The 25,249-nt window shown below is 37.3% G+C and overlaps 2 protein-coding genes across 2 annotated transcripts in view; both read right to left on the reverse strand.

The window, feature by feature from the left end:
• The window catches only part of capt (adenylyl cyclase-associated protein 1), a 91,177-nt gene extending 84,943 nt beyond the window's left edge, over positions 1–6,234 (reverse strand). The window contains exon 1 of the mRNA XM_083127051.1: positions 6,094–6,234. The gene's annotated coding sequence lies outside the window, so the exon portion shown is untranslated. The remainder of the gene's footprint in view (positions 1–6,093) is intronic.
• Positions 6,235–16,371: 10,137 nt separating this feature from the next.
• Positions 16,372–25,249, reverse strand: part of Rpn13 (regulatory particle non-ATPase 13) — a 35,404-nt gene continuing 26,526 nt past the window's right edge. Inside the window, exons 5-8 of the mRNA XM_083127615.1 lie at positions 24,667–24,836; positions 19,390–19,485; positions 17,622–17,779; positions 16,372–16,769 (exon numbers count right to left, since the gene is read on the reverse strand). Coding sequence (XP_082983741.1) covers positions 16,536–16,769; positions 17,622–17,779; positions 19,390–19,485; positions 24,667–24,836 — 658 coding nt within the window. The 3' untranslated portion in view covers positions 16,372–16,535. The remainder of the gene's footprint in view (positions 16,770–17,621; positions 17,780–19,389; positions 19,486–24,666; positions 24,837–25,249) is intronic.

Here is a 25,249-nt window from a genome sequence, read left to right on the forward strand (position 1 = left end):
GAGACATACTTTACCTTAGAGAGAGATATATAGATATGTAAGGGATATATAAGGGCACAAATGATCATAATGAGAATTTGCAATGTTCCATCTTTTTCTCTCTTGTTTGGCTTCCCCTTTACCGTAGTTCTCTGTTGAGTGACTAACAACATTATATTTAGTAAATATTAACATTCATGATCCTATTTATTGAAACCTTATTTTCTTATCAAAAAGATATTCGAAGCCAGGAACAACTGATACCGTAAAAAAAATCGGTAACCTTCACATCTCCTTTAGCAGAATATTTGACAAAGTGCTTCGTGAACACAGTTGACAGGACAGAAAATGCATCCACAAAAGCTTGTGAACTACAGTATTTATGAAATATACTGGAATATTAGAGCAGTGATGTACCACCCAGTATGCTCTGTCAGAAACAAGCAGACCACTCCCACACTAATTGTGGTAAAATGGTAAATATATTCCCTGTGCCATGAATGTGGAAGTAGGGCCACACACTCTTTCTTTGCCACATTGAAGGCAGTGGATCAACCACCTCCCATGTAGCCATTAACAGGGGCGTGCCGTGACCTTTCGTAATAGGTAAGCGATGGGTTAATTTTTCGTTTCGGTTAATTATAACAATTTCAAATATAATATAGGCCTACACACATCCCTACTTACAATTATGTGCATAATGGTGAAGTATCGGGCTTGAGTGTGTGAAGTGCATACATACCGTAAAATCAAATCTTCACTGCACGGTTTATAAAGAAGAAAAACAGCCTCTCGATATAAACTTGTAAATTTCAACCATGAAGAAAATAATGATTTACTTGATATTTGAGGGCAACTGTAAATTAAATTAAGTTCTTTTTTAACCCTGAAAATAATAAACATCCTATTAGCATAAAGTTTCGATCTTAAATAAACGGACGGGTTTCGGTTTCTTACTTATTTCTTATAAATAGCAAATGACTGGTGATCACTGGCTAACTTCATAATGTAATTTCTTGATTACTAAAGAGTTTCAAACATAAAATCGTACCGTGTAGGTGGTGCTATGGATGCACAGAAAATTCTGGAAGTTAGCAACACTTGTGGCCAGTGTGGACGAACTCTTTCCAACACCCTTACCAAAGACAGATGCGGTCTTGGCGTTGCTTGCCCTCGGCCTTTTTTCTTCGTAAACTGGGATGGACAGTGTCCATGCAAGAACTGCATAAGTCACTCGAAAAGCGGGGAGAAAGGCGAGCAGTCCTCTTCTTTTAACGCGGTCAGTCGTGCCGCATCGCCAACCGTCGTCAAGGGTCAAAAGCTGGTTTATGTTCAAGCCAAAAGAACAGAAAATAGAGGAAATGAAAGTTCTGCAAAATTCTTATAGTAAATAAATTCCATTCTAATGTGTATAAAGGCATTGAAAAACATGAACTTAAGATATCAAAAGTGTTTTAATAAACAACGCAAGCCGCGCTTGCCCCGCCTTTCCTTACCGCACGCTTCTGGCCATTAATGAGAAGCAGGATAAGCCCCAGAATTACTTTATGAAAGTACACTAATGACACAGATACTTGTGTCTATTTTGAGATTTGACAATCAAATATCAAGATTGACACCGGAAAGATAGGAATGTTAGGTAAGTGGCTTTACAGCAGGTAACAACATTGAATCCTTTCACTACTCTTATCTAGACTGGAGTGCATAGAGAAAATTGTAATCATAAAATTTGGTTAACTCATCACCCGTGCAAGCACATGTGTGTGAAAGCAAGGGGGAGAGAGGGGGGGGGTGATACAAGCAGAGGAAAATGGTGAAAAAGGATAAATAAGACGTACAACAGCAAAGAAAAAAGGCAAAAGAAATACAAAGGAGTTTGGGAGTGGGCACGAGAATACCTATTTGTGAAACTCGTAAACTTTATATCTGCCCTCTCTAATGTACATTGGCTCCTGCCCATCCGTTCAAAATTTTCTGGTGGCACCCCTGATAGAAGCCAATTGCACTTCGTTTATGAACTGATTGCACTACGTTTAGCAATATACACACATGATTTCTTCTTTGGCCAACAATAATTGGAATAGGTTAACAAAAAGTTGGCACATGAGGTCAGTTCCACAGCAATCTGAATGTTTTTTTGCACACATGACATGAGAGCAAGAAAAGTTTGGTCGAAAGCAGAAGATTGATTTGCTGTTTTTTAAGTCCACTTTATGCACAGATAGGCTAATCGGGACTGGACCTACAGTTTAAAGTGGGTTCCGAACCACTTGTGCCTCCACCGGGTATCGAACCCGGGACCCCTTGATTACAAAGCAACGACGCTACCACTGCACCATCGGGGAGGGCCAAAAGCAGAAGAGAATATGGCACTTTGTGTAGAATATACGATTCCATTATTTGAGCTCCGAAGCATGTAATCTCAACAAGCAGATCCAAATGATTGTATTGTTTTGGCGACAGAAGGTGCTTGGCCTCGAGTTCCTTTTGTTTTATTGTGATTTCATCATGCTACTTAACACATTTTTTACATGGTTTGATTTTGATTTACGTCTCTTACGTCTTACGTCAATTACTTACTTCACTTTTCTTTGAAACTGGCTTTTTACTTTCATATACTTATATACAATTCTGTACTTGCCAACAGCCATTTGTTTTCCGGTATTGGTTCACAGAATCTGTTCGTCTATTGTGCGGTGTTCAGAAGTGTACCTTTTTCTTTCCGCCAAAATGTTAGAAGATTTTGTTCAAAAATGCTTCTTTAGTTAGGTTAGGTGAGTCAGGTTTAGATCTCTTAGCATTAAAATAAGATTCCTAAATGCTTTCTACTACTGATCGTGGCCAATATGTTTCAAGATTTTGTTCAATAAATGCTTTCGTTGTTAGGTTAGGTAGGCCAGGTTTAGTTTTCTTAGCATTAAAATAAAATCCCTAACGGCTTTCTACTACTGATCGTGCTACTGCTGATCTCAAACACAAAACCCATTTGAGCCTCCTGCGAACATTCTGGAAGAGGGGAATAGCGATAATAGTTTATCGAATGTGTCATGCGTGCAAAACAGGGAGTTTTGCGCAAGGTACCTTTAACATCTTATGTTTGACCATAAATTGGACTTCTTCGAAATGAAAACTGTGCTGATTAATTTCAGGAAGGTTTCAATTTACTTTTACATTCATTCCCACTAGTCTACGATACATACATGCTGTCACTTCTATCAACATAGAATGCCTTGTCCATGGGAATCCCGCATGCTTGCATAAGGTAAGTTTCAAGATTTTCTTTTTATTCAACATAAATAACTTCTTTTCGAAAACCAAACAGTGCTCATTATTTGGAATGACTGAAGATGACCGGACCCCGCTCTGCTTTTTTTTTTACATTTGGCATACTTACTAATTTAGGTCTCCTAATCACGAATCTGAAGTTAAAAGTTGTCGGAAACGTCTAGAAATTGCAAAATAAGCTAAAATAAGGCGTTAGTTTTCAGAATGGAAACTGTCGATTTTCGCGAATTTTTTTGTTTCACAAGCAAATATATATATATATTCCTGATACTACCAAGACACCAAATTTTAACTATGTTTGACCAGGATGGGTTGAATTCAAAACCTGGATTCCCTTTGATATCCCGATTGTATCCAAAATCTGGAATCCCTCCGAAATCAAGACTGCCTCAAAAATCCATATTCTCAGTCACTACCATACGGATTTTTAAAAATCTGGATTTGACCATCCCTAGTAAAAAAAAAAATCGGTAACATTATCGTATGAGGGAAACGGATTCCTTCAAATTTACAGGAGAAAGTACTTACGGAAATAGTTTTCTTGGTATAATTTAACAATACAGGGAATTTCTCCAATTTGTTTCAAATTTCGGATACTTACTAATTTGGGTCTCCTAATCACGAATCTGCACTTAAAATTTGGCGCTCACATATAGAAATTCCTGAATTATGGCTAGCCCCACAGACAATTGGCGCTAGCCCCACGAACCATTGGCACGTGGTTAGGTTAGGAAATATAGTTAAATTTTAGGGTCGTAGTAATATCAGGAATATATATATATATCTATATTGCTCTTTAAGTATTCGAAACTGAAAATCTTGCGATAAATAATGAGCAATTGTGCATTGTCGGTTGCAATGACTGACCCTCTTATTTTGCAAGTTTGACACATGAGCACCAAATTTTAACTTCAGATTCGTGATTAGGAGCCCTAATTTAGTGAGTATGCCGAATTTCAAACAAAATGGAGAAATTCCCGGTATTGTAAAATCGCTCCAGATGATGCAACCCCGTAGCCAGTGTTTCAGCCTCGCCGTGTTTTCACTAGAACCACGTGTCGAGTATTTTTAATTTTTTTTTTTTTAACTATGCTTGCCTAACCTAACTTAACCTAACCTTACGGAAAATGGTTTTTGGGGCTAATGTGAATGGTTTTTGGGGCTAACCTCAATGGTTTGTGGGGTTAACGTCAATGGTTTGCGACGTATTAGCATAATTTCAAATCCGGGCACGAAAGTAGATGAACGCCCCCTAAACCAGTACGCTATCACGGCCATAATGTGTTACAGATTCGAAACAACAAGTAACAGTAAGTACGCGTAAATAGAAGAAATAGACATTATCTTAGTTAGAAATGCATTATTTCACCTTAAGAAATGTTCCGCATTCGAAAACAACCCGTTAGAAATGTAAAGAAGTCCGAAATATATGATTCGTAGGTGTTTCCCTCATACGATAATAGTACCAAAAAATCTTACCTTATATCATGTGACTGTAACAGTCTGTATCCAAGACAACAGTAAGCAAATGGCTGCTCTCAAGGAGCTATTTGAGTAGGTTATCTAGGACAGAATGCTTCTCCTCCTAACATGCCGTAAGCAAGCACTATACCAGTGAAGTGTGTAAACACTTGAAATCAAACCATTAAAGTGCAATAATTAGTTCAGAATTAAATAACTGGAACTTCAGTATGCCCTTATATTTTCAAACTACACATCACAGAAAATAAATACTAATTAACACGATGGACATTTTTATCTACTATGATGCTGCTGGATGTAAAGGATCAACGAAGTTAGTAATAAACTGTGTTTTATACTGCATATATTGATACACTTGTATTTTGAATTGTATCTTCTGCAAATATGCTGTACAAAGAAACAAACTGCCGGAGTACTAATTGAGGCGAGTGTACCATGTCATTTGCTTAGAGTAAAGCTATAAATTGAGTCTTTAAACCAGTTTTATTTATTTTTGTGCCGTGCACATATCTACTTCTCTTTCATTACCAATCCAGTAGTTATGCCAGAGTAGATTTTATGACTGATGCCATGCCCCTTCAATCTTTAAACTATGATGTTCAGTACAGTATAATTTACATGCTTTCGACCTTGTTCGATGAAGATCAAAGAAAAACTCCAATATCTTCAAAGTGGTGCGGAGTGCCAAAGATCAACACAACGCTACGATCGAGTTTCCTTCACGCTTGGAAAACAGAAAACACAAAAGCCCAATTACTATTTCACTTGCACGGTATTTCTTGTAGCAACTTAATTGCTTGACAACAACCAAGCGTCAAGGGATGCAAGTCAGATACGTTTTACACTTTTAACATTAATCTGTGCGTAATGACAGTAGATCCACAGCTGCATACTGTGTTTTTACGTATGAATTATTTAGTTTTCCCCCACGCTTGAGGAACGTATGCAACATCAATCCACGCAACACCTGAAAACGGATCAACAAGTTCTACGAAGATTTATTATCCCAACATTGCCTAACTTCGCCTTTATTCAAAAATGTGTTCCAGTCTTTTACAATAAATCATAATTTAGAAGTCCGCCTTGCTTCTATTCCATAAACGAGTGCGGTGGTGACTCACGAGTAGTCATCATTTTGAAGTGTCAATGAAAAAGCAAAGGTAGAGTAGCCGGCAAGCCTAATAACATCGCCAGTTTATAAACAATGTTTTCAAGATAAAAGGCTCTCTTTATGCAACTCGAATTATTAACATTGGAAAATGTAAAAACGTGCAGTTTGTGTACGTCAAAAAATGATTAACACATCTTTTTGTGTCAGTTTAAGAAACAGATGAACAAATTTCTTACCTCAGTTCACTATCAGCTGCGGGGCGTTTGCCGGAAACGGAAATCAAATTAGAGTTTATCAATGTCAAACAAAATCCATTACCATAGGCAATAACATGTATTTAAAATATATCAACAATATTTATAATCTATAACCAAGGGACTTTGAAATCACCTGTTTACGTAGTTCTTGTCACAAAAACAAAAGATGTAATTTTGATAAATAATTAGCTAACAACAGCCGTCTTGCGAATAATGACGTAATAAGGAAGGTATACGTGCATTTCTGTTCAATCGTGATTTATCACCAAATATTTAGGAACTACAAACTCAAGATTTGAACTCTATTATTGCAGTATCAACGCCGAAAAATGTGTGGGTGGTGGACGCTCTCCAATCGACCAAGTCACCTCCCCTTCTCGCAATTTTTGTATGACATTTTGGGGCATGTTATATGAAATAAAGCTGCCTTGACCCCCCCCCATACATTATTCTCACCCCACCCACTTTTCTTTTGCCTCTTCACTTATGTTTTCTTTACCGTGTAGAAGCTCTAGGGTTGCCAGATTCTAAAATAAAAAACGGGACATACATATAGGCATGGATATAGTTAAATTTATTTTTATAACATTTTTAAACATTACAAAATCAATTGCTATTTAAAGCATTGTTAATCCCTAATTTTTAACATTTTGACAAAATATATTAATATTTGAGTGAACTCTTGGCGTCCTTTAAGAGGACATTTTTGCCCAATGCATTACTATAAAATTCAGAACATGACTTATTCTCATTCACTTATTATTTCTTTAACTAAATACGGGTCAAATGGGCATCCCGAGAACATTTTCCGGGATACCGGGACATTTCTTTAAAAAAGGGGACAATCCCGTATATACGGGATGTCTGGCAACCCTATGTAGCGCCAACTCCAAATAAATCTGGAGGATGGGCAAGAATATCATGCATGAACAATATTTCACATATATAAATATCCATAAGATTTATGAGATGAAGTGAAGCCATAAGCTTTATGAAATGAAGTGTCACTTGTGCAGTTTCTCCTTTAGGTTTATTTTTTAGCCCATTTCATAAATCATCAATCTTAAGGCAGTAAGTGTTTTGTCCCGAAAGTCGGCACTTACGTTGAGAGTGAAAATAGGAGAGAGTTTAAATTCTTGAGAGGGATAGTTGCAGTTATTATATTCCCTCATATCTTGTACTTGATTAGTAAATATTTCTTGTTCACTTGCAGGCAAACTTGCTGACTGATAGAGAGGCAGCCCACCCAATGCCAATGATTTATCTACACCGTCTAAAAACCCCTTGGTGCTAAAGTTACCTCTACACCCCTCAGATGGAAAATTCTGCAAAGAAAACCTGGTTCAATACCATCAACTGGATTTAAAATGTTATTAAATGTAAATAACATTCACATGCCATAAATCCAGTCGAGTGTGGTATTGAACCAGTTGTTTTTTTCCAGAATTTTCCATAAATACAGAAATATTTCTTCTATCGTAACACACAACACCAGAGTAACAGTAAAGTCCCACCAGGAGGTGTGAGGGTGGTTGATACCCCTGAGCTCATCAAATTGTTTACACGAGGCATTTTCGAATTACAAAAATAAGAATTTTAAATACTTGTTTACCGTATAACTACAGCTAGCTTAATAAGCAAAGTTTGGCAATGCTGGGATAATAATAAATCTTCATAGAACTTTTTGATCTATTTACGTGAATTGATGTTACATGTTTTTCTCAAGCGAGGGGGGGGGGGACTAAATAACTCATACGTAAAAACACAATATTCAGCTGTGTGTCTAGTCTCATTTCGCACAGAGTAATCTTAAAAGTATAAATAGTTTCTGACTTGTTTGTCTCTGTATTTGTTTTACTTTGCATAGCTTTTTTGTCACTTTAGGATAAGACCAATGGTGACAATCAAAACAAACAAAATACTGGAATTACATACTATATTCCTTGTAACAATGCACTTTCCTGGCTGTATATGGATGCTTCTGAATATGTCACCCAACACATTCCAATGGCTACTTTTTGCAGGAATAAAATGCATTCATTCTAATCACATTATAAAACAGTTCCAAACACAATAATCTTGTGCATGTTGCTATATTACTCTTCTGCCACAATTACATTTCACACATTGAACTTATCAGATTATTTTCATACAATAAACCTACCTCTTCTTGTTCTATATGAGAACAAACTTACTGAAAGTATACCTTGAAACTTTCCTGGCAATGAATGAAGATATTTTCCCAAGTTATTGACTAGTTGAGAACCGGAATTTTTTCCATCTGTTCAAGTGGCTGCGGTGCCCACTCAGCGTCGTATCAAGTGGCTACCTGGAGGGGACTCTGGGGGGTAAAGGCAGCCAGGGGCATGGTGCTGATCACATCACCCCCACCTTTCGGCTGTGATCAGGAAAGTGTGGGCCGTCAGTCTCATCTTCAAGAACTGGAGTGAACAGTCTCTCTCAGGTTATTGACCAGGGAGAAGATTCTGAGCTCTTGAGAGCTAATCCAACTCTCACATTAAGGAACAGAATGAATCGATTCTCTCACGTTATCAACCACGTGAATTCTGGAGAAGATTCTGAGCTTTCAAGATATAATGCGACTTTCATCTTCAGTGATTGAAATGAAGATGTTCACTCGTGTTATTGACCAGTTGAGTTCTGGACAAAATTCTGAGATTTCAACGGCTACTTTCATCTTCAGTGATTGATGGTGAAGATTCCGAGCTTTCAAGAGCAAAATCCGCTTTAATCTTCAGTGATTTAATTGAAGATATTCACATGTTATTGACCTGTCGAGTTCTGGACAATAGTCTTAGCTCTCGTGAGTCACTTTCGTCTTCAGTGATTGAACTTAAAATACTTGTTCGTATTATTGACCAGATGAGTTATGGACAAGATTCTGAGCTTTCAAGAATCATTTTCGTCTTCAGTGATTAACCCTGGATCGGTTGAGTTCGCTGTAGTCACGTCGCCGGTCACAGATGAGCACGTCGCTCACCTTTGTTTTTCAGGCATATTTCACCATATTTTAATTTTCTTACATTTATTATTTGTACTTGTAATGATCTGTTTATTATAATCCATCTTCTTCCTTACATTTTTGTTTCAAAATGTTTATTTGTTTTCAAACAGCGTAGTATACATTCTCGAAGCTAACAAGTATAAGTGTTAACAAAAAGCACACGTTTCTCTGAGGTAGTTCCATCTGATCTACAGATATGATATAAAATCACTGCAACACTTTTCGAATTTTCTATTAACACGACAAGAACATACAGGTACGAAAACTCACTTGAAACAGGATAGACCTATTGACTAAATAATGCACAAATGTAAATAAATATATATATAATGTAATCAGTTGTGTGTGAGCTCTGCGCTCACTCTGACAACACTATTTCCACAACAATGGTCTCTCTAATAATGACGTTTACGCCATCTCATAAAAATGTGATCAGGTCGCTCGTGAAACTCTAAAAGTCAGCTAGAGAGCACCACAGGCCAATATTTTAAATACTGTTAAAATGGCATTTCATTAAAATTTAAAGTGAGTGCGGCACTCACCCGCACCCGATCGCAGGTTAAAGTGAAGATCTTTCTCTATTTACTCACGTTATTGAACAGTTGAGTTCTGGACAAGATTCTGAGCTTTCAAGAGCGAACACCACCCTCATCTTCAATGAATGAAGTTAATGGGTTATCAACCTCTGGACAAATTCCAAGCTCTGCCACGTCCCTCGCGTAAACACCTACAAGCTTAGCACAGGGGAGAGACAATGAGGCACAGATCAGGGTTACTAACGCTACAAATATATGGAAAGAAACAACAGATTTAACCCACTTCTGAGGGTACAATTCGTACTATATTCTTGATTAATTATGTACAAATATTAAATAACTTTTGAAGTCTTTTCATATAGTAATTTTCTTCTATTTTTATTTTTTATTAATTCTAACCAATCTTCTTCGGGCTTCTTCTTCTTATAATCAATATGGCATCTTCTTCTTATGGCCTGTTCTTCTTATAATCAGTATGGCATCTTCTTCTTATAATTAATATGGCATCTTCTTCTTATGATTAATGACTCTTCTTCTCCTTGTATTTAATAATTAAATTGCCTTCTTCTTGCAATTAATAAGGCTTCTTCTTCTTATAATCGCTAATATTCCTTCTTCTATATATTTACATCTTTATTCCTCATCCTTTCGTTACTCTTTATTTACATCTTTTGTTTCGTTCCTTGATTTTTCTAAGGAACATTTTATATCCTTGCTATCTGGATTATTCTTTGTCCGTGGATCATTAAATGAGCTTCCCTTTATATCTTTGTATACACTCCCTGGAATGGTATGTATATCTATGTGCTGCAACTTATATCCACGTTCTTGTTTAGAAACGTCGTGCAAAAGACCCAGTGGATCATAATTGATAATTGGAGGTTGTATTATTTCTCCTCCTTCCCTTACTCGTCTTGCAGAATTGATTCTCTTGTTTTTCTACCTCCTCTCTTTCCTCGTTTCTTTGGCATCCCTTTATGCCAATTGACGTAAATATCGATCTTCCAAATAAACAAAGAGGAAGGGGTTAGTTAAAGATCGCTGCCTGGCCGGCGCTAACTTTAACTTGGAGCTGCAATAGATGCGCCTACCAAAAGTGCTTGGGTGCTGCCGTGAAATGGTGCTACACCTGGGAAAAAACAACCCAAAAGCCACACGAAACTGTCAGTTCGTGGGAACCAAAATAGACACAAAATCGAAATTGCAATTCGACTTCTTTACTTTTGTATATTAATCGCTTATGTCATTACTGAATGATAATTCCCCTTTTCTCCTTATTTATATCCTGTTATTATTTTAAACTTATTTATTTATTTCCTTATAATTAGTATTAATATATACAATCGTTATTTCATCACATCTGCTCTTTCCGTTGTCTCTATTTACAATCGTATAAGTTCTCCTGGGTGGTGCCCTCTCTTACCCACTTTCCAAAGTTATTTATGCAGCATCTTTTATAACCGTTGTTCCTCTTGCATGCTGCCATCTATGGTCCTTTATTTCAAAGAAAAGCAACGCAGTTTGTGTACGTGACACAAAATTCCCCTCCTCTGGGTAAAATTTTACCTTCTGAGAAGATTTGTATGCAAGGAAAAATTTTCTTCAACATCCATTCTTACTATTCACTTCTCATATGTACTTTTCAACATTTGTTTAACGTCTTCCGTACAATTATATCTTTTTACATTATCTAAATTTTCTCTTCTTACTTCCTTTGTCACCATATCTTGAATAACTATAGTGTTCCTAAACGTTTCTAATACCATATACGGACCTTCGTACTTGAAAAACAGTTTTTTAATTGTGCGGTCAATGGCCTTACTTATTGGGTGTCTTTTACAATAAACTATATCACCCCTCTTTACTTCTATCTTATTTCCTTTCGCTTCCTCTTTTGACGTCCTCTTCTTTCTTTTGTTATACAGGTCATTGAAAAATTCTTTCCTTGTTCCTCTTTCCATAACCTTCTTTGGCCATTCTAAATCATCGAAAATCATTGGCTCTGCTTCATATCCCAAGAAAATCTCTGTCGGGCTCATATTTGCCTCAGCTGATATAGAGTTATTTAATAACATAACTATCCTGTTAATTACTGCACACCACCTTGTATGATGATCATGACAGTACATTCTAAGTAATCTCACAATCTCACCATTGTAACGCTCAATTAAATTTGAACTTGGATGATATCTTCTTACATTAATCAATTTTATCCCTTTGAAATATGTATACTCCTTGAAATACTCTGAAGTAAATTGAGTCCCGTTGTCTGTCAACATTTTCTTTGGACTACCATAATGTTTGATAAATCCTTCATCCAACTTCTTGACTATCTCTTTGGTTGTGGCTTTCTTTAAACGATAGCACATGATAAACTTGCTACATATGTCCACACACGTCAATATGTACAAAAATCCCTTAGACCTAGGTAATGGTCCTATTAGATCTATCGAAACCATGTCTAATGGCCATTTAGCGATAATATGTAATTCTTCTTAAATTTTATCTTTGAAGGTTTGGTTTGTATGCAAATTGTACAATTTCTAACATGGTTAACAACGTCACTCTTCATAGTCTTCCATACGTAAAATCTTCTAGCTAATCTCAGCATTTTGTCAACTCCGAAGTGGCCAGATCCTTCATGCACGATCTTGAGTACTCTTCTTATCAAAGTTCGTGGTACACTAATCCTTACTTGGTTCGGATTCTCATAACTAACTTGGAAAACGATGCCATTTATAACTTTGTATCTGTTCTTTATCTTAGACATCCTTGTTTTCTTGTTTCCTTCCTCTCCTTCCAACACCTTGATAATCTCCCTTAGTTCCTCATCTTCCTCTGTTCCAACTCGCCATTCCTCTTCTTTAATACCATTTACTTCTTCCTCAGCGATAGCGTTGATTTCTAGCCTAATCACTTCCTGTGGTTCCTGATTTCTCTTTAAAGGTGCTCTACTTAGAGTATCTGCAACATGGTTTTCCTTTCCATTTATATCTATAACATCAAAACTGTACTGTTGCAGTAGTATTGCCCATCTCGTAAGCCTTGCATTCCACTGTCTTGCAGAATTTAACCAAACTAGACTCTTGTGATCACATACCACCTTGAATCTTCTTTTTCGATCTTTCTATTAGTTTCTTCATGTCTTTCATCTGCCATCCTTATCATTTCTTCTATCTTTCTCTCAAATGCTTTCCTGTTTTTTTCACATACTTCTGCCATATCTTCTATTTTTCAATTATTTTCTTCCAACCTTTCTTTAACTTTTTTGCTGTTCTCTTCCAACCTTCTGCTGTCGTGATCTTGACTTTCTTTTATTTCCATCATCATTTTCATCAACATCTCCATCGTGGTTTGTTCTTCTTTCTTTCCTTCCTTTTCCTTTAACTTTACTTTCCTGCATTCCTTGCATTCGTATCCTTCTCCTCTTTCACATATCTTCTCATATTTTTCTTTCCGGATTCCTTCACATAACCAGTGTTTCATTTCTTCACATATCTTACACTATATTATTTCTTCCTTATTTCCTTCTTCGCCACAAAATATATATTTTCCTTCTTCCATTGTCGCTTTACTTATCTTTCCAAAATCTTATTCTTTGCGTTATTTCAACCACTGGACTGTATCGTGCCCCACACGTTGGTTGCCATTAATCAGTGCCACGTCTCTCGCGTAAACACCTACCAGCTTAGCACAGGGGAGAGACAATGAGATACCTCTGGGCACAGATCAGGGTTACTAACGCTACAAATATATGGAAAGAAACAACAGATTTAACCCACTACTGAGGATACAATTCGTACTATATTCTTGATTAATTATGTACAAATATTAAATAACTTTTGAAGTCTTTTCATACAGTAATTTTCTTCTATTTTTATTTTTTATTAATTCTAACCATCTTCTTCGGACTTCTTCTTCTTATAATCAATATGGCATCTTCTTCTTATGGCCTGTTCTTCTTATAATCAGTATGGCATCTTCTTCTTATAATTAATATGGCATCTTCTTCTTATGATTAATGACTCTTCTTCTCCTTGTATTTAATAATTAAATTGCCTTCTTCTTGCAATTAATAAGGCTTCTTCTTCTTATAATCGCTAATATTCCTTCTTCTATATATTTACATCTTTATTCCTCATCCTTTCGTTACTCTTTATTTACATCTTTTGTTTCGTTCCTTGATTTTTCTAAGGAACATTTTATATCCTTGCTATCTGGATTATTCTTTGTCCGTGGATCATTAAATGAGCTTCCCTTTATATCTTTGTATACACTCCCTGGAATGGTATGTATATCTATGTGCTGCAACTTATATCCACGTTCTTGTTTAGAAACGTCGTGCAAAAGACCCAGTGGATCATAATTGATAATTGGAGGTTGTATTATTTCTCCTCCTTCCCTTACTCATCTTGCAGAATTGATTCTCTTGTTTTTCTACCTCCTCTCTTTCCTCGTTTCTTTGGCATCCCTTTATACCAATTGACGTAAATATCGATCTTCCAAATAAACAAAGAGGAAGGGGTTAGTTAAAGATCGCTGCCTGGCCGGCGCTAACCTTAACTTGGAGCTGCAATAGATGCGCCTACCAAAAGTGCTTGGGTGCTGCCGTGAAATGGTGCTACACCTGGGAAAAAACAACCCAAAAGCCACACGAAACTGTCAGTTCGTGGGAACCAAAATAGACACAAAATCGAAATTGCAATTCGACTTCTTTACTTTTGTATATTAATCGCTTATGTCACTACTGAATGATAATTCCCCTTTTCTCCTTATTTATATCCTGTTATTATTTTAAACTTATTTATTTATTTCCTTATAATTAGTATTAATATATACAATCGTTATTTCATCACATCTGCTCTTTCCGTTGTCTCTATTTACAATCGTATAAGTTCTCCTGGGTGGTGCCATCTCTTACCCACTTTCCAAACTTATTTATGCAGCATTTTTTATAACCGTTGTTCCTCTTGCATGCTGCCATCTATGGTCCTTTATTTCAAAGAAAAGCAACGCAGTTTGTGTACGTGACAGCTCTTGCAAGTTGTCACTCTTTATTTTCAGGATCTGAAGGAAGATACTCTCTTGAGTTACCAACCAGGCAAGTTCTGGATAAGATTGGAAGCTTTGGAGAGCTGTCACTCTAATCTTCTTGAAGTAAAGGGCTCACTCAGGTTATGGAACAGATGAGTTCTGGAAAGATTTCCAAGCCTTCGACAGCTAATGGTACTTCCCTCTCAACACACTTGAAAGCTCAGAAACCTTTCCAGAGTTCATCTCGTTGACAACTGCAGAGAATCCCTTCAAAGTTAATGAAGTTAGGTATTTACAAAATTCACAACCTTTACAAGTGGATTTTTTATTTGTATAAAACATGCAATTACTTGAGTGAAATTTAGAAATTTTGCATCTCCGCTCCAGATGCCGTACCCTTAGTGAATGAAGACAGAGGATCTTCGAAATTAATAGGATTTTACCACTAAATTGTGCAACGCGGAAGTCCGAAATTTCTAAATTTCACTGAAGTAATTTTAAACCACGTTTACCACATCCACCATAAAACATGCAAGTTCTGAAAAATGCCCAACCTGGGTTCAAATCTATTATTTTCCATACCAAGTGTATAAACCAGATTTTTTTTCTGCCATGGTAAAATTGCATGAACTTATAATGTGAAGAAATTATGATTCACTTTATTCCATTCCGGACTATATTTTATAAAATAAACTTAATAAATCATATTTGAAGGCAGCTCCTAGCAGCTTCCCAGAACATACTCAGATTTAGCAAATTCTGGGATACTCGAATGCCAAGTGAATAAAAGCAAGACTCTTTCAAAATAAGATTCATTGTATCACTTCGACATACACTAATGTCTTTAGTGCAACATCCTCTTGAGGGCCAAGGCGTACCAAGTGGTTTTACATCGGGTGACATGTAATGAGCTCACAGAGTCCTGTTACTGCTGTTTTCTGGCTTTCCAGAGCCTGCCACTTCTTTTTAAATAGTTTCTCCGATCCCCAGCGGGAGAGAACCAGGACTTTTTCAACCTGTTCAAGCGGCTCCGGCACCCACCCAGCATCATATAAAGTGGGTACCTGGAGGAAACTCTGGGAGGTAAAGGCAGCCAGGGGCATGGTGCTGATCACATCAGCCCCATCTTCGGCCGTGATCAAGAAAGTGTGGGGCCCTAACCCAACACCCCCTATACGCCCTCATAGTGTGGTGCATAGCACAGGGGAGCACTTTACCTTATTATTATCTTTACGATTCCAGGTCAACACTGACATTTTGGAGTCCCTGATTTTGTAATATACACAAGCGGTTTTAAAATCTTTGATTCTTTTTATTATTGTCATTCTTTGTTCTTCCACTCAAAGCATGCAATTTATGCAACATATGAAAGTAGTAGTTAGAAATTTGAGCAAAATATGCAGGATTCGAACTTTGGTATCTGGCATCCTGTGTCATTGCTTTATCGACTGAGCTAATGTTATAGCAATGGCTCAGTATGCCAGAGACCCAGATTTGAGTTCTGGTCGAACCTGCATCTGTCACTTAAATTTCTATATAGTACATCTCCTGTGTGTGCTAAATCATAATATATGGCAAAAGCAGACAGAACACTAGAAACACAGTTTTGAATTTTCTGAAAACCAGGAAAAAAAAAGACATCTTGTAACTTTTGAATGTTAATTTTTATTTAATCATTAATATTATGAGCAGACGTTAGGTGCTTTCTACATTATTCCATTATAAACCACATCTGTGTTAAAAAAAAATCCAAGAAAACACTTCTAATGAATGACAAAAAAATTGCACATTGCAAAAAATAATAATAATAACAACAACAACTTTAATTAGTCAAGAGCCATGCCCTCATCATCATCTTTATCCTTCTCTTTTTTCTCATCTTTCCTCTCTTCTTTATCTCCTTTTTCATCTTCTTTATTTTCAGCCTTTTGAAGAGCTTTCACAAATTCTTCCATGTTCCCCTGATTTGCCGCATTCACAGCTTCATCACCAACTTGAAATTGTTGTACCACAGGTCCCAACTGGCCAGATTGCAAAGCAGCACTAAACATACTAAGAGCCTGTAAAGAAAAACATCCACCTGCTACAAATTTTTGCAACTGTAAATTAGGGATGAGTTCATACTGGTGAATCAATGTAAGCTGATACACAAGAGTGATGGTATCAGTTTGAATTTAATCACTATTTGTAAAGCACTGGGAAAGGATAGGTATGATATTTTTACCAACACTGATACATTTCAGCAAAAAATGCCGGCTTGACCAGTACTCGAACCAAGGTTTCTGGCATATTGTGCTGTTCCTCTACCAAATGAGCTACCAAGCCAGCCCTAGTTTTGCCTGATTTTTCACTCTTGCCTTTTTACCTGACTTACAGATACAATTCCACATAGTTCATCATTAATTCTCATCACAGTGATTGACAAAAAAAAAATAGAACAAAAAACAAACAAACCAAAATTTATAAAATAAAATAAACAGATAGAACAACATTCCCTGACCAGGAATGAATCCCTAAGTTCATTTCTACCACTTTTGGCTAATCATGAAGATGATGATATGATGAATGGACACACATTGTGTGCTAACCACTCTGTCACGGAGGCCAGTAAATCCCTAACGTAAAAGATCCTTAAGGTGAACATAATTCACTAAGGTAGTTCTAACATGTCACAAGCAAAGTTCTCCTTTACAGAAACAGACTGATTTCGTATTGGTATTTGTGTTTCTTTCTTTAATCAATTGTTTGCCCCTCTAGGCTAATCACAATGACAAGGATGGATGATGTTTACTTGAAGTTGATGATGAAAGGCATTCACAGGTGAGGACTGAAACACGGAATGTTCACTGACCAAGTCCAAAAACTCAAGCACTCAACATGATCAACATGATCACTCAGACAGTGAAACGTACCTGTTGAAACTGAGGAGACTGAAGTGTGGTGCGAAGTTGGTCTGTACCTGACTGCTCCTCAACCGAAGGAAGGTGCTGCTGAAGAGCCTGAAGCAGGCCTGGGTTCGATACGACTACAGACTCTAGACTTTCACTTGTCAGAGCCGCAGACAAGTCCACTGGAAAGAATACAAAAATATTCAATTAATTTAACCAGAAATCATGTGGTCAACAGATAACAACACTAAATCTGTCATCTGGTATACAGTATCCTGATTATAGACATCCAAAAATAAAATGTCATGCAATAAAATTGGCAAAAATCACAAATACCGTATTTGCCAGCGTATAAGATGCACCGGCGTATACATTTTTCAGGAAAAAGCTTTATCACAGAATTTTTAATTCATTTACAATATTTCAAATATAAAGTCATATATTCATCTACGTACTTTCAATAAATAACTTAACTAATCTTACTTGGAAAGAATACATTTTCATCTTCTTCATTACAAACAGCAAGGAAGAAGAAAGAAATCGTGTAACTCAGAACAGGAAAAAATTTCCAGAAAAGAAGGTAATCAAAAACTGAGTATCGGCATATAAGACCCTCTTTTTCAGGCCTATTTTCTAAGGGAAAAAATGCATTTTATACACAGGCAAATATGGTATATGAGTCATTCCATATGAAATCAACACAGCTCACAACCTGACCAACTCCGATTTTCATGAAATTTGGGGAGTTGAAAGTATGTATGGAACTTAGTAACTATGAAAATTTTGAGTCTCGTGAAATTCTAGCCTGATTTGATATATCACATCACCTCCTTTCCTTTGAAATTTCTGCGTTGAATTCAATATGGCTGTCTGCAATATGCCGGACCTGCGCTTGACACACACGGCTAGGGATCTCCCTGTGCTTAACAATTTCTATCATGACCAATTATACCCAGGATAACTCCTTTACATTTTGTAGGGGTGTTAATGGACATTTGACTCGTCATAGTTCATGTAATGAGGCTTTTATCAGTCACATAGTTACACATATTATTTTGTATCTTCTGATCTCATTGCAGTCCCAGAATGATTTTTTGATATGTTTTAGAGTATGGCATGAGGGACCAAATATATTTTTTTCACGATTTTTGGTGATGACATGTTTTGAGATATTCAAGGTCAAAAGTCAAGCTCACGCCACAAAATTATATTTTTATCCAAAGGTAGTCTTGTTATATATCACTGGCAAGCTTGTTCAATTCCCTGTACAATAAGCTTTATTTGAGCTTCCTAGGCGAAATAGGGGCGGAGTTACAGCACATTTAGTACAGCTAAGCGGGCTCAAAAAGGGCAATTTATGCGAACTTTGACCTTGAATAATTTAACAATTACAAGACGCACGAGATTCAAAATTTTCATAATTGCTAAGTTCCATACATACTTTTAACTCCCCAAATTTCATGAAAATCGGAGATGGTCAGGTTTGAAATTTCACATATCTGTGTTGATTTGGCATGGAATGACTCTCGATTTTCAAGTACAGCTTTTGGTATATGTGCATTTTTAACAGAATATTCAACTGACTTCAATGTAAGATCTACTACCATGTAAACTTCAAAGTGATATTCAACCTTAAAGACTTGCCTAATACAACATAGGCATATAACATAGCACCTATGGATGAACACCTCAATTTTTATTCTCCTTTATTCAGTCTGAGAACATATCATAACTGTTGGTAAGGTCCGAATGCAGTACTAGTTTACCTCTAGGAACTAGGCTTGAAACACACCTGGTCTTTGTTGATTTCCTTCAGGGTTTGGCACATTCAGTCCTGAAAGCAACGTTTGCAGATCTCTCAGTTGAATTGCAGTTGGAGCTGCAGGTCCTAAGAAGAAATATATTTTTTAGAATATACAACTGCTTGCATATATTGTAATGATGAGGGAATGGATTCTAAGGTGCAGCACCTTACAAAAAATATAGCTGATTTCATACCCAACGTTTATGACATGCAATCAAGTAAAATGAACACACTTGGTTGCACCATTTCGTGAGATTAGCACATGTATTTCCTTTTTACCCCCTCTTCGATGCTTCAGCACCTTTTTCCTTCCTCTTCTTTCAAGTTTTGTTAAAACATTGGCCACAAAAATAAATTATTTTCACTCTTCTTGAGCAGCTACATAAAATCCTCTAGTTTCATTTTAAAGAGCAGAATGAGAACTAAAAAATGGTCTAATTTAATCATTTTCTCTGTTATGAGGCAGGAGTGTGCAAACCTGGCATTTTCAGGTGAACAGAAAGCTTTTTATGCCCTGCAATTTGCTAAAATCTAGTCAATTGTTACAGTGGATAAAAAAGGAGAGACTGTGTAGAAAATTCGAGGAAACTGGCTGTGTGTGTGTGTGTCACAAAACGAACAGGCAGGAGGCTAGGGGCATCGCCTGAGACTGGACAGTCTACGAGAATTGTGTGTCAAGTCACCAGGGCGACGTACCAAACATTTGTAAATTAGGCTAAAAACTTTGACATTTACTCTTTTCACTTACATGCTCTCATCCCTGTGAGCAATTTGGTACAGAGCTACAGATTTCTGAAATCCAAGAGGAACTCATGAAATGTCTTGTATTATAGCGTTTGAGATGACCGTAGGGTGCAAATTTGGAGGAGGTGAGGAAATTTCCTACCAAAATACCCCACTGAAAACAAAGGGAAATTTCCAATGATTTTTTTCTCTCCCAAAACCTGCTGCATAAAAGTCTTTGGGCTGCTGTTCCAGCTGCAGTCGCATCTCACGTTCGACATCTTTAACATCCGTGAAACTTTTGTTGAGATATCGGCCTGTGTATTGGGGAGCTACAAATGAGTAGCATAACCCGGTCATGGAAACTACAATGACTGGTTGTTCATCGTGCTGACCACATGTCACCTCGTAACTGGTAGGAGTGACACCAGCAGTCGGTAGGTAGTCAAGGGCCTCATGTGCTGTTTCGCCATGGGTTTTATCAGTGTAAATTTGAGTGCTGGATGGGTGCTCGCTCAAACTTGTTCCAAGTCTCTCATGATCGAGCATGGTACGCTCAATTGCACCACATTCGTAGTGGAATAATTGGCAACATCTCGTATTACAGAGCCTAATAAGCAGCACTGTGAACCCAATACCCAAACATGGAAGGAAACCACTCTATGCAATTACAATTCTAAATCATAATTCCGCACATTATTATGTAAGACTCAAATACAATATATATACGAAAATATGCAATGTCTGCAGACCAAACGTAAAAGGAATACACATGCTGACAGACCCGCATAAGCAATTAAAAATATCATATTACAGTGCATAAATACTTGTATGCAGTGGCAGCTGCTTAATACGTGCTACAGTGCTATAGGACGTTGCTAGATTTGTTAAAATGAAAAGAAAAAAGCAAATCTCACAGATGCAAGAAATTTAATGAAGCCCTAAAGTGAAATGAAACTTCTCATGTTAAGAGCCTCCACATTTACCAGCGGCGCCACGTATTTCCCTCACGCTGTTGGGGCTATAAGGAATACCGTACCGTGCTAGAATCTCAACAGTACGTTTTCGTCCGGGTTTCATCACTCTGCGCATGAATACTGTACACCCCCACTCCTCGATTCGTACGGGGTATAGGGTCTCGGCTCGAGAAAATCATCTGCTAGCGTGATACAGGAAAACTCAGCACGGTAAGTGTGCCATCTCAGGATAAAAAGAAAGTCTACGACAACCTATTGCCTCTGTCAGAACAACGTTTTTTAATGTCATTTTCAAATGTTCTGTACATTATCAGTGTAGACTTATGTAATGTTTGTAACATGTTGTATACATTAGCAGCACCTGCAAAAAGTTGGAATGCGAATTGACACTACCCCTTAGCCATTTATCATTTAAGTAAGAAAAGTTGGAAATAAAAGCGCTAGGATGACCATTGCCAGATTTGATCTATCGCAAAATGCAAATGGAGGTAAGAATTCTACATATAAAAGGCAATTTAATAGAAAACTGTATGATAGTGAACCATAGCTTTGTGGGTGTCAAATTCGAAATACATTATTCTGTTTTCCTTGCATACTTTTTGGAAGTAATGATTCGTGGTCTACAGGAGGGGTAAAAGATCTAGGACATTTAAGTGAATATATGAGAAAGCATTGTGAAAGCAAAAAGCACATGAATAATGAGTTAAATTTTGTCTCTCTCGGAACTGTCAACATAGCAAAGCAGTTGAGCCGCGCTTATCTAGAATCCCTTCAAAAGCATAATGAACAAGTTGAAAAAAATCGCTACGTCTTGTCAAAAATCATAGACTGCATCAAGTTCTGTGGAGCTTTTGAGTTGGCCCTGCGTGGCCATGATGAAATAGATTCCTCTGCAAACTCTAGGGTATTTTTAGGGCTTGTTGATTTTGTCAGCAGTTTAGACAATGATGTTAAAGAACATCTTGCCAACAGCACTGTATTTCAAGGCACCTCGAAAACCATCCAAAATGAATTATTAGACTGTATGCTTGAGGTGTACCAGGAGAAGATTGTAAAAGAAATGTCGGAAACAAAATTTGTGGCATATCCGATCAGTTGCAGTTGGTTCTCGTATACAGGTACGAACTTAAGGGGGTTGTACATGAAATATTCTGGAGCTTCCTTAATCTGGACGGAGAGGACGCAGAGGCAATTTTCCGTTGCATCATGAAAGAAATGAACAGTTTATTTGGTGAGCAACCAGATAAAATAATTGCCCAAACATTTGATGGAGCTTCGGTGATGAGAGGAGAGAAAAATGGAGTTCAATCTCGCATCTTCCACTTGTTCTTTACATTCACTGTTATGCGCACCAATTGAATTTAATAATGGAGCGAGCTGCTTCCCAACATCAATCAGCTAGGGTGCTTTTTTTTCCAACGTTCTTTTAATGCTCACCTCAGCGACTCTTGTCATTGGAGACCAAGGTTGCATGTCATATTCCTTCTGGCTCAAGAACACGGTGGAATTTTAAGTCGCATATGGTAAATGTTGTGTATGAATATCAAGAAGAACTTTCAAACTGTCTGCATGACTTGGAAAATTCAGAGTTGCATGTCGTATTCCTTCTGGCTCAAGAACACGGTGGAATTTTAAGTCGCGTACGGTAAATGTTGTGTACGAATATCAAGAAGAACTTGCAAACTGTCTGCATGGCTTGGAAAATTCAGAGTCATGCACAACCATTCAAGCAGCGCAAGGCCTGCGTCACAGTCTGGAGGATTGCAAATGTCTTTTCTGGCTTTCGTTCTTTCACAGAATTATGATGCATGCCGATATATTGTACAATCAATTGCAAGCAAGACAGATCGACACAGTAAAAGTAAAAAATGCCACTGCTGCTTTCAAGAGTGCCATCTAAAAGGTATGAGATAATGTAGACTCCCTACCGAGAGAATCGGAAACCACCAAGCAAATAAGCGACAGCGTCGTGAATCAGATCTGACATCAGATGCAAAAGAAGTGTGCGATCGCATCACCACCGAAGCTTCACACCGATTTGAATTCTCAAATGAATTTCCAGAATGCAAATTGGACATAGCAGTCTGAAGTTATCCAGTCCTTAACAAAAAGAAGTTGCATACTGAACTCTCCGTGCTGTACGAACGAGATGACTTTTGTTCTGTAGAAGGAGCCATCCCTCTTTTGAACGTAATTCTAAAGAATAATTTGGAAAATACATTTTCCCAAATTACCATTTTACTAAGAATCGTAGCCACACTGCCGATGACAACCGCCGAACCTGAATGATGCTCCTCTTCCATGAAAAGAATCAAGACTTTTCTAATAAATACAATGGCCCAGGACCACTTGACTGCCCTTGCTATGCTATCAATTGAGAAGAGGCTGGTGACGAATATGAGTGATTTCAACATGGAGGTGATAGAAAAATTTTGCTCAAGGAAGAACAGAAGAATGGAATTAATCTTCAGGCGATAGGTGAGTAAATGCATGGAAGCATTCTTATTTTATTTTCTTTATTGATGAGTAAAACAAAACATTTTTTACTGTCAATTCTGTACTTCGTGTGTGTGTATTATTTAGCGACTCTTTTCTATCTATTTTGTTTATTCATAATTGGGAAAAAAGAGACGCGGTAGTATATAAATACGGAGAAACTAATACTCACTTTTATCCGCGAAGCTGTTTTTTCTTCTTTTTCGATTAATTTCAGTGACCACTGCCACTATCCTCGTTGGAACTTGCTGTATCGTTGCTTGGCGTGCATCTTTTGTTTGTAGTTCTCTGGTACTAGTTTCTCCATATTTATATTTTGTTTAATCGCGATGATTAGGATGAGAGATGATATGATGAAATTAATAAAGGAGCATTCACAAAGAATACCCATACCCGGGCCGAGACTCCAACCCGGAATTTCGATGGCGAGATCGAAAGTCAACCACTTAACGTTCGCGGCCACAGAACCGGCACGTATGTGTGGGTGGGTGGGGGTCATTATAAGTACATGAAAAACAGCATCAGTTGTAGCACGCATCTTTCAAAAGCCACGAGCCGCCGCTGCGTGTAAGTCATTGTTCATTTACCGAAAAGGATAATCATATTCTGCAAAATAATAAAATGCAGTTATAACAATCAATCGAACATCATTTTAATGTGACAATAATCATAAAAACATAAAAGTCAGCCTAGATAGTTGCAGCCCATAATCATCTATTTCATTTTCACATATCCCTGTAAAATATATAAAACTGCATTTTAACATGGAGATGATGACTATGTTCACTTAATTTTCAATTTCACTTCGTCTTTGACTTCACGATCCATATTTGAAGGCCCACTACCATAGACAAATTACTGAAATATGTGTACTAATAGGATTTGAGAGTTCGAGTGTATTGCGCTCGTTCGAGCGTTTCTCACTCAAGCGGAAGACCTATCAATTCTGTGTGCCATCTAGCATTGCCCGTTCGAACTATTTGCCGCTCGAGCAAAAAACACTTATTGCAGCACTCTAGCGTAAATCTTTTATATTGATAAATTTCTAGTCTTTAGAATAATATATTACCTCCAGAAGTAGTAGTTGTAGTGGGAGTAGAAGCAGTAGTTGTCGTAGCTGCGGGAGTAACCGTAGCTGTGGTGGTAGCCGGTGTAGAGGCAGTAGTGGTTGCAGTACTTGTTGTTAGAGCAGGGCCAGTTGATGATGACGATCGGGTACTTTGACCACTGGACGATCGACTGTTAGGAAAAAGAACAAATACACATGTAGAGAAAATTCCTACAAAGACTTGGTAAAGGTTAAGATCATTTTATGCACATCTTGTGTTTCAGTCTCAAATTCTGGTAAGGATAAAAAATATCCAACTACACTAAGTTTTCTATGACCCTTTCACTTCTTAGCTCAGTGGTTCTCTAACAATTTTATCATTGCACCCTTTAGTCGTGACTAAAAGTATGTACCCCACCATAGGTTTTCTCCGAATAGTGGGTTTTAGGGAATTTTTGAGTGCCCAATTGGTGGGACGTTTTTGATATGTTGGAGGCGTGTATCTGCAACAGAGCAAAATGGCATTCATACTGTACGTGGAAAGCTGGTAAACAAAGAAAGATTTGAATCCTACGTTTATTATTTTATTGTGTGTTCCTACGTT

The sequence above is a fragment of the Lepisma saccharinum genome, chromosome 8 (assembly GCF_977018435.1).
Source record: "Lepisma saccharinum chromosome 8, izLepSacc3.1, whole genome shotgun sequence".
NCBI lineage: Eukaryota > Metazoa > Arthropoda > Insecta > Zygentoma > Lepismatidae > Lepisma > Lepisma saccharinum.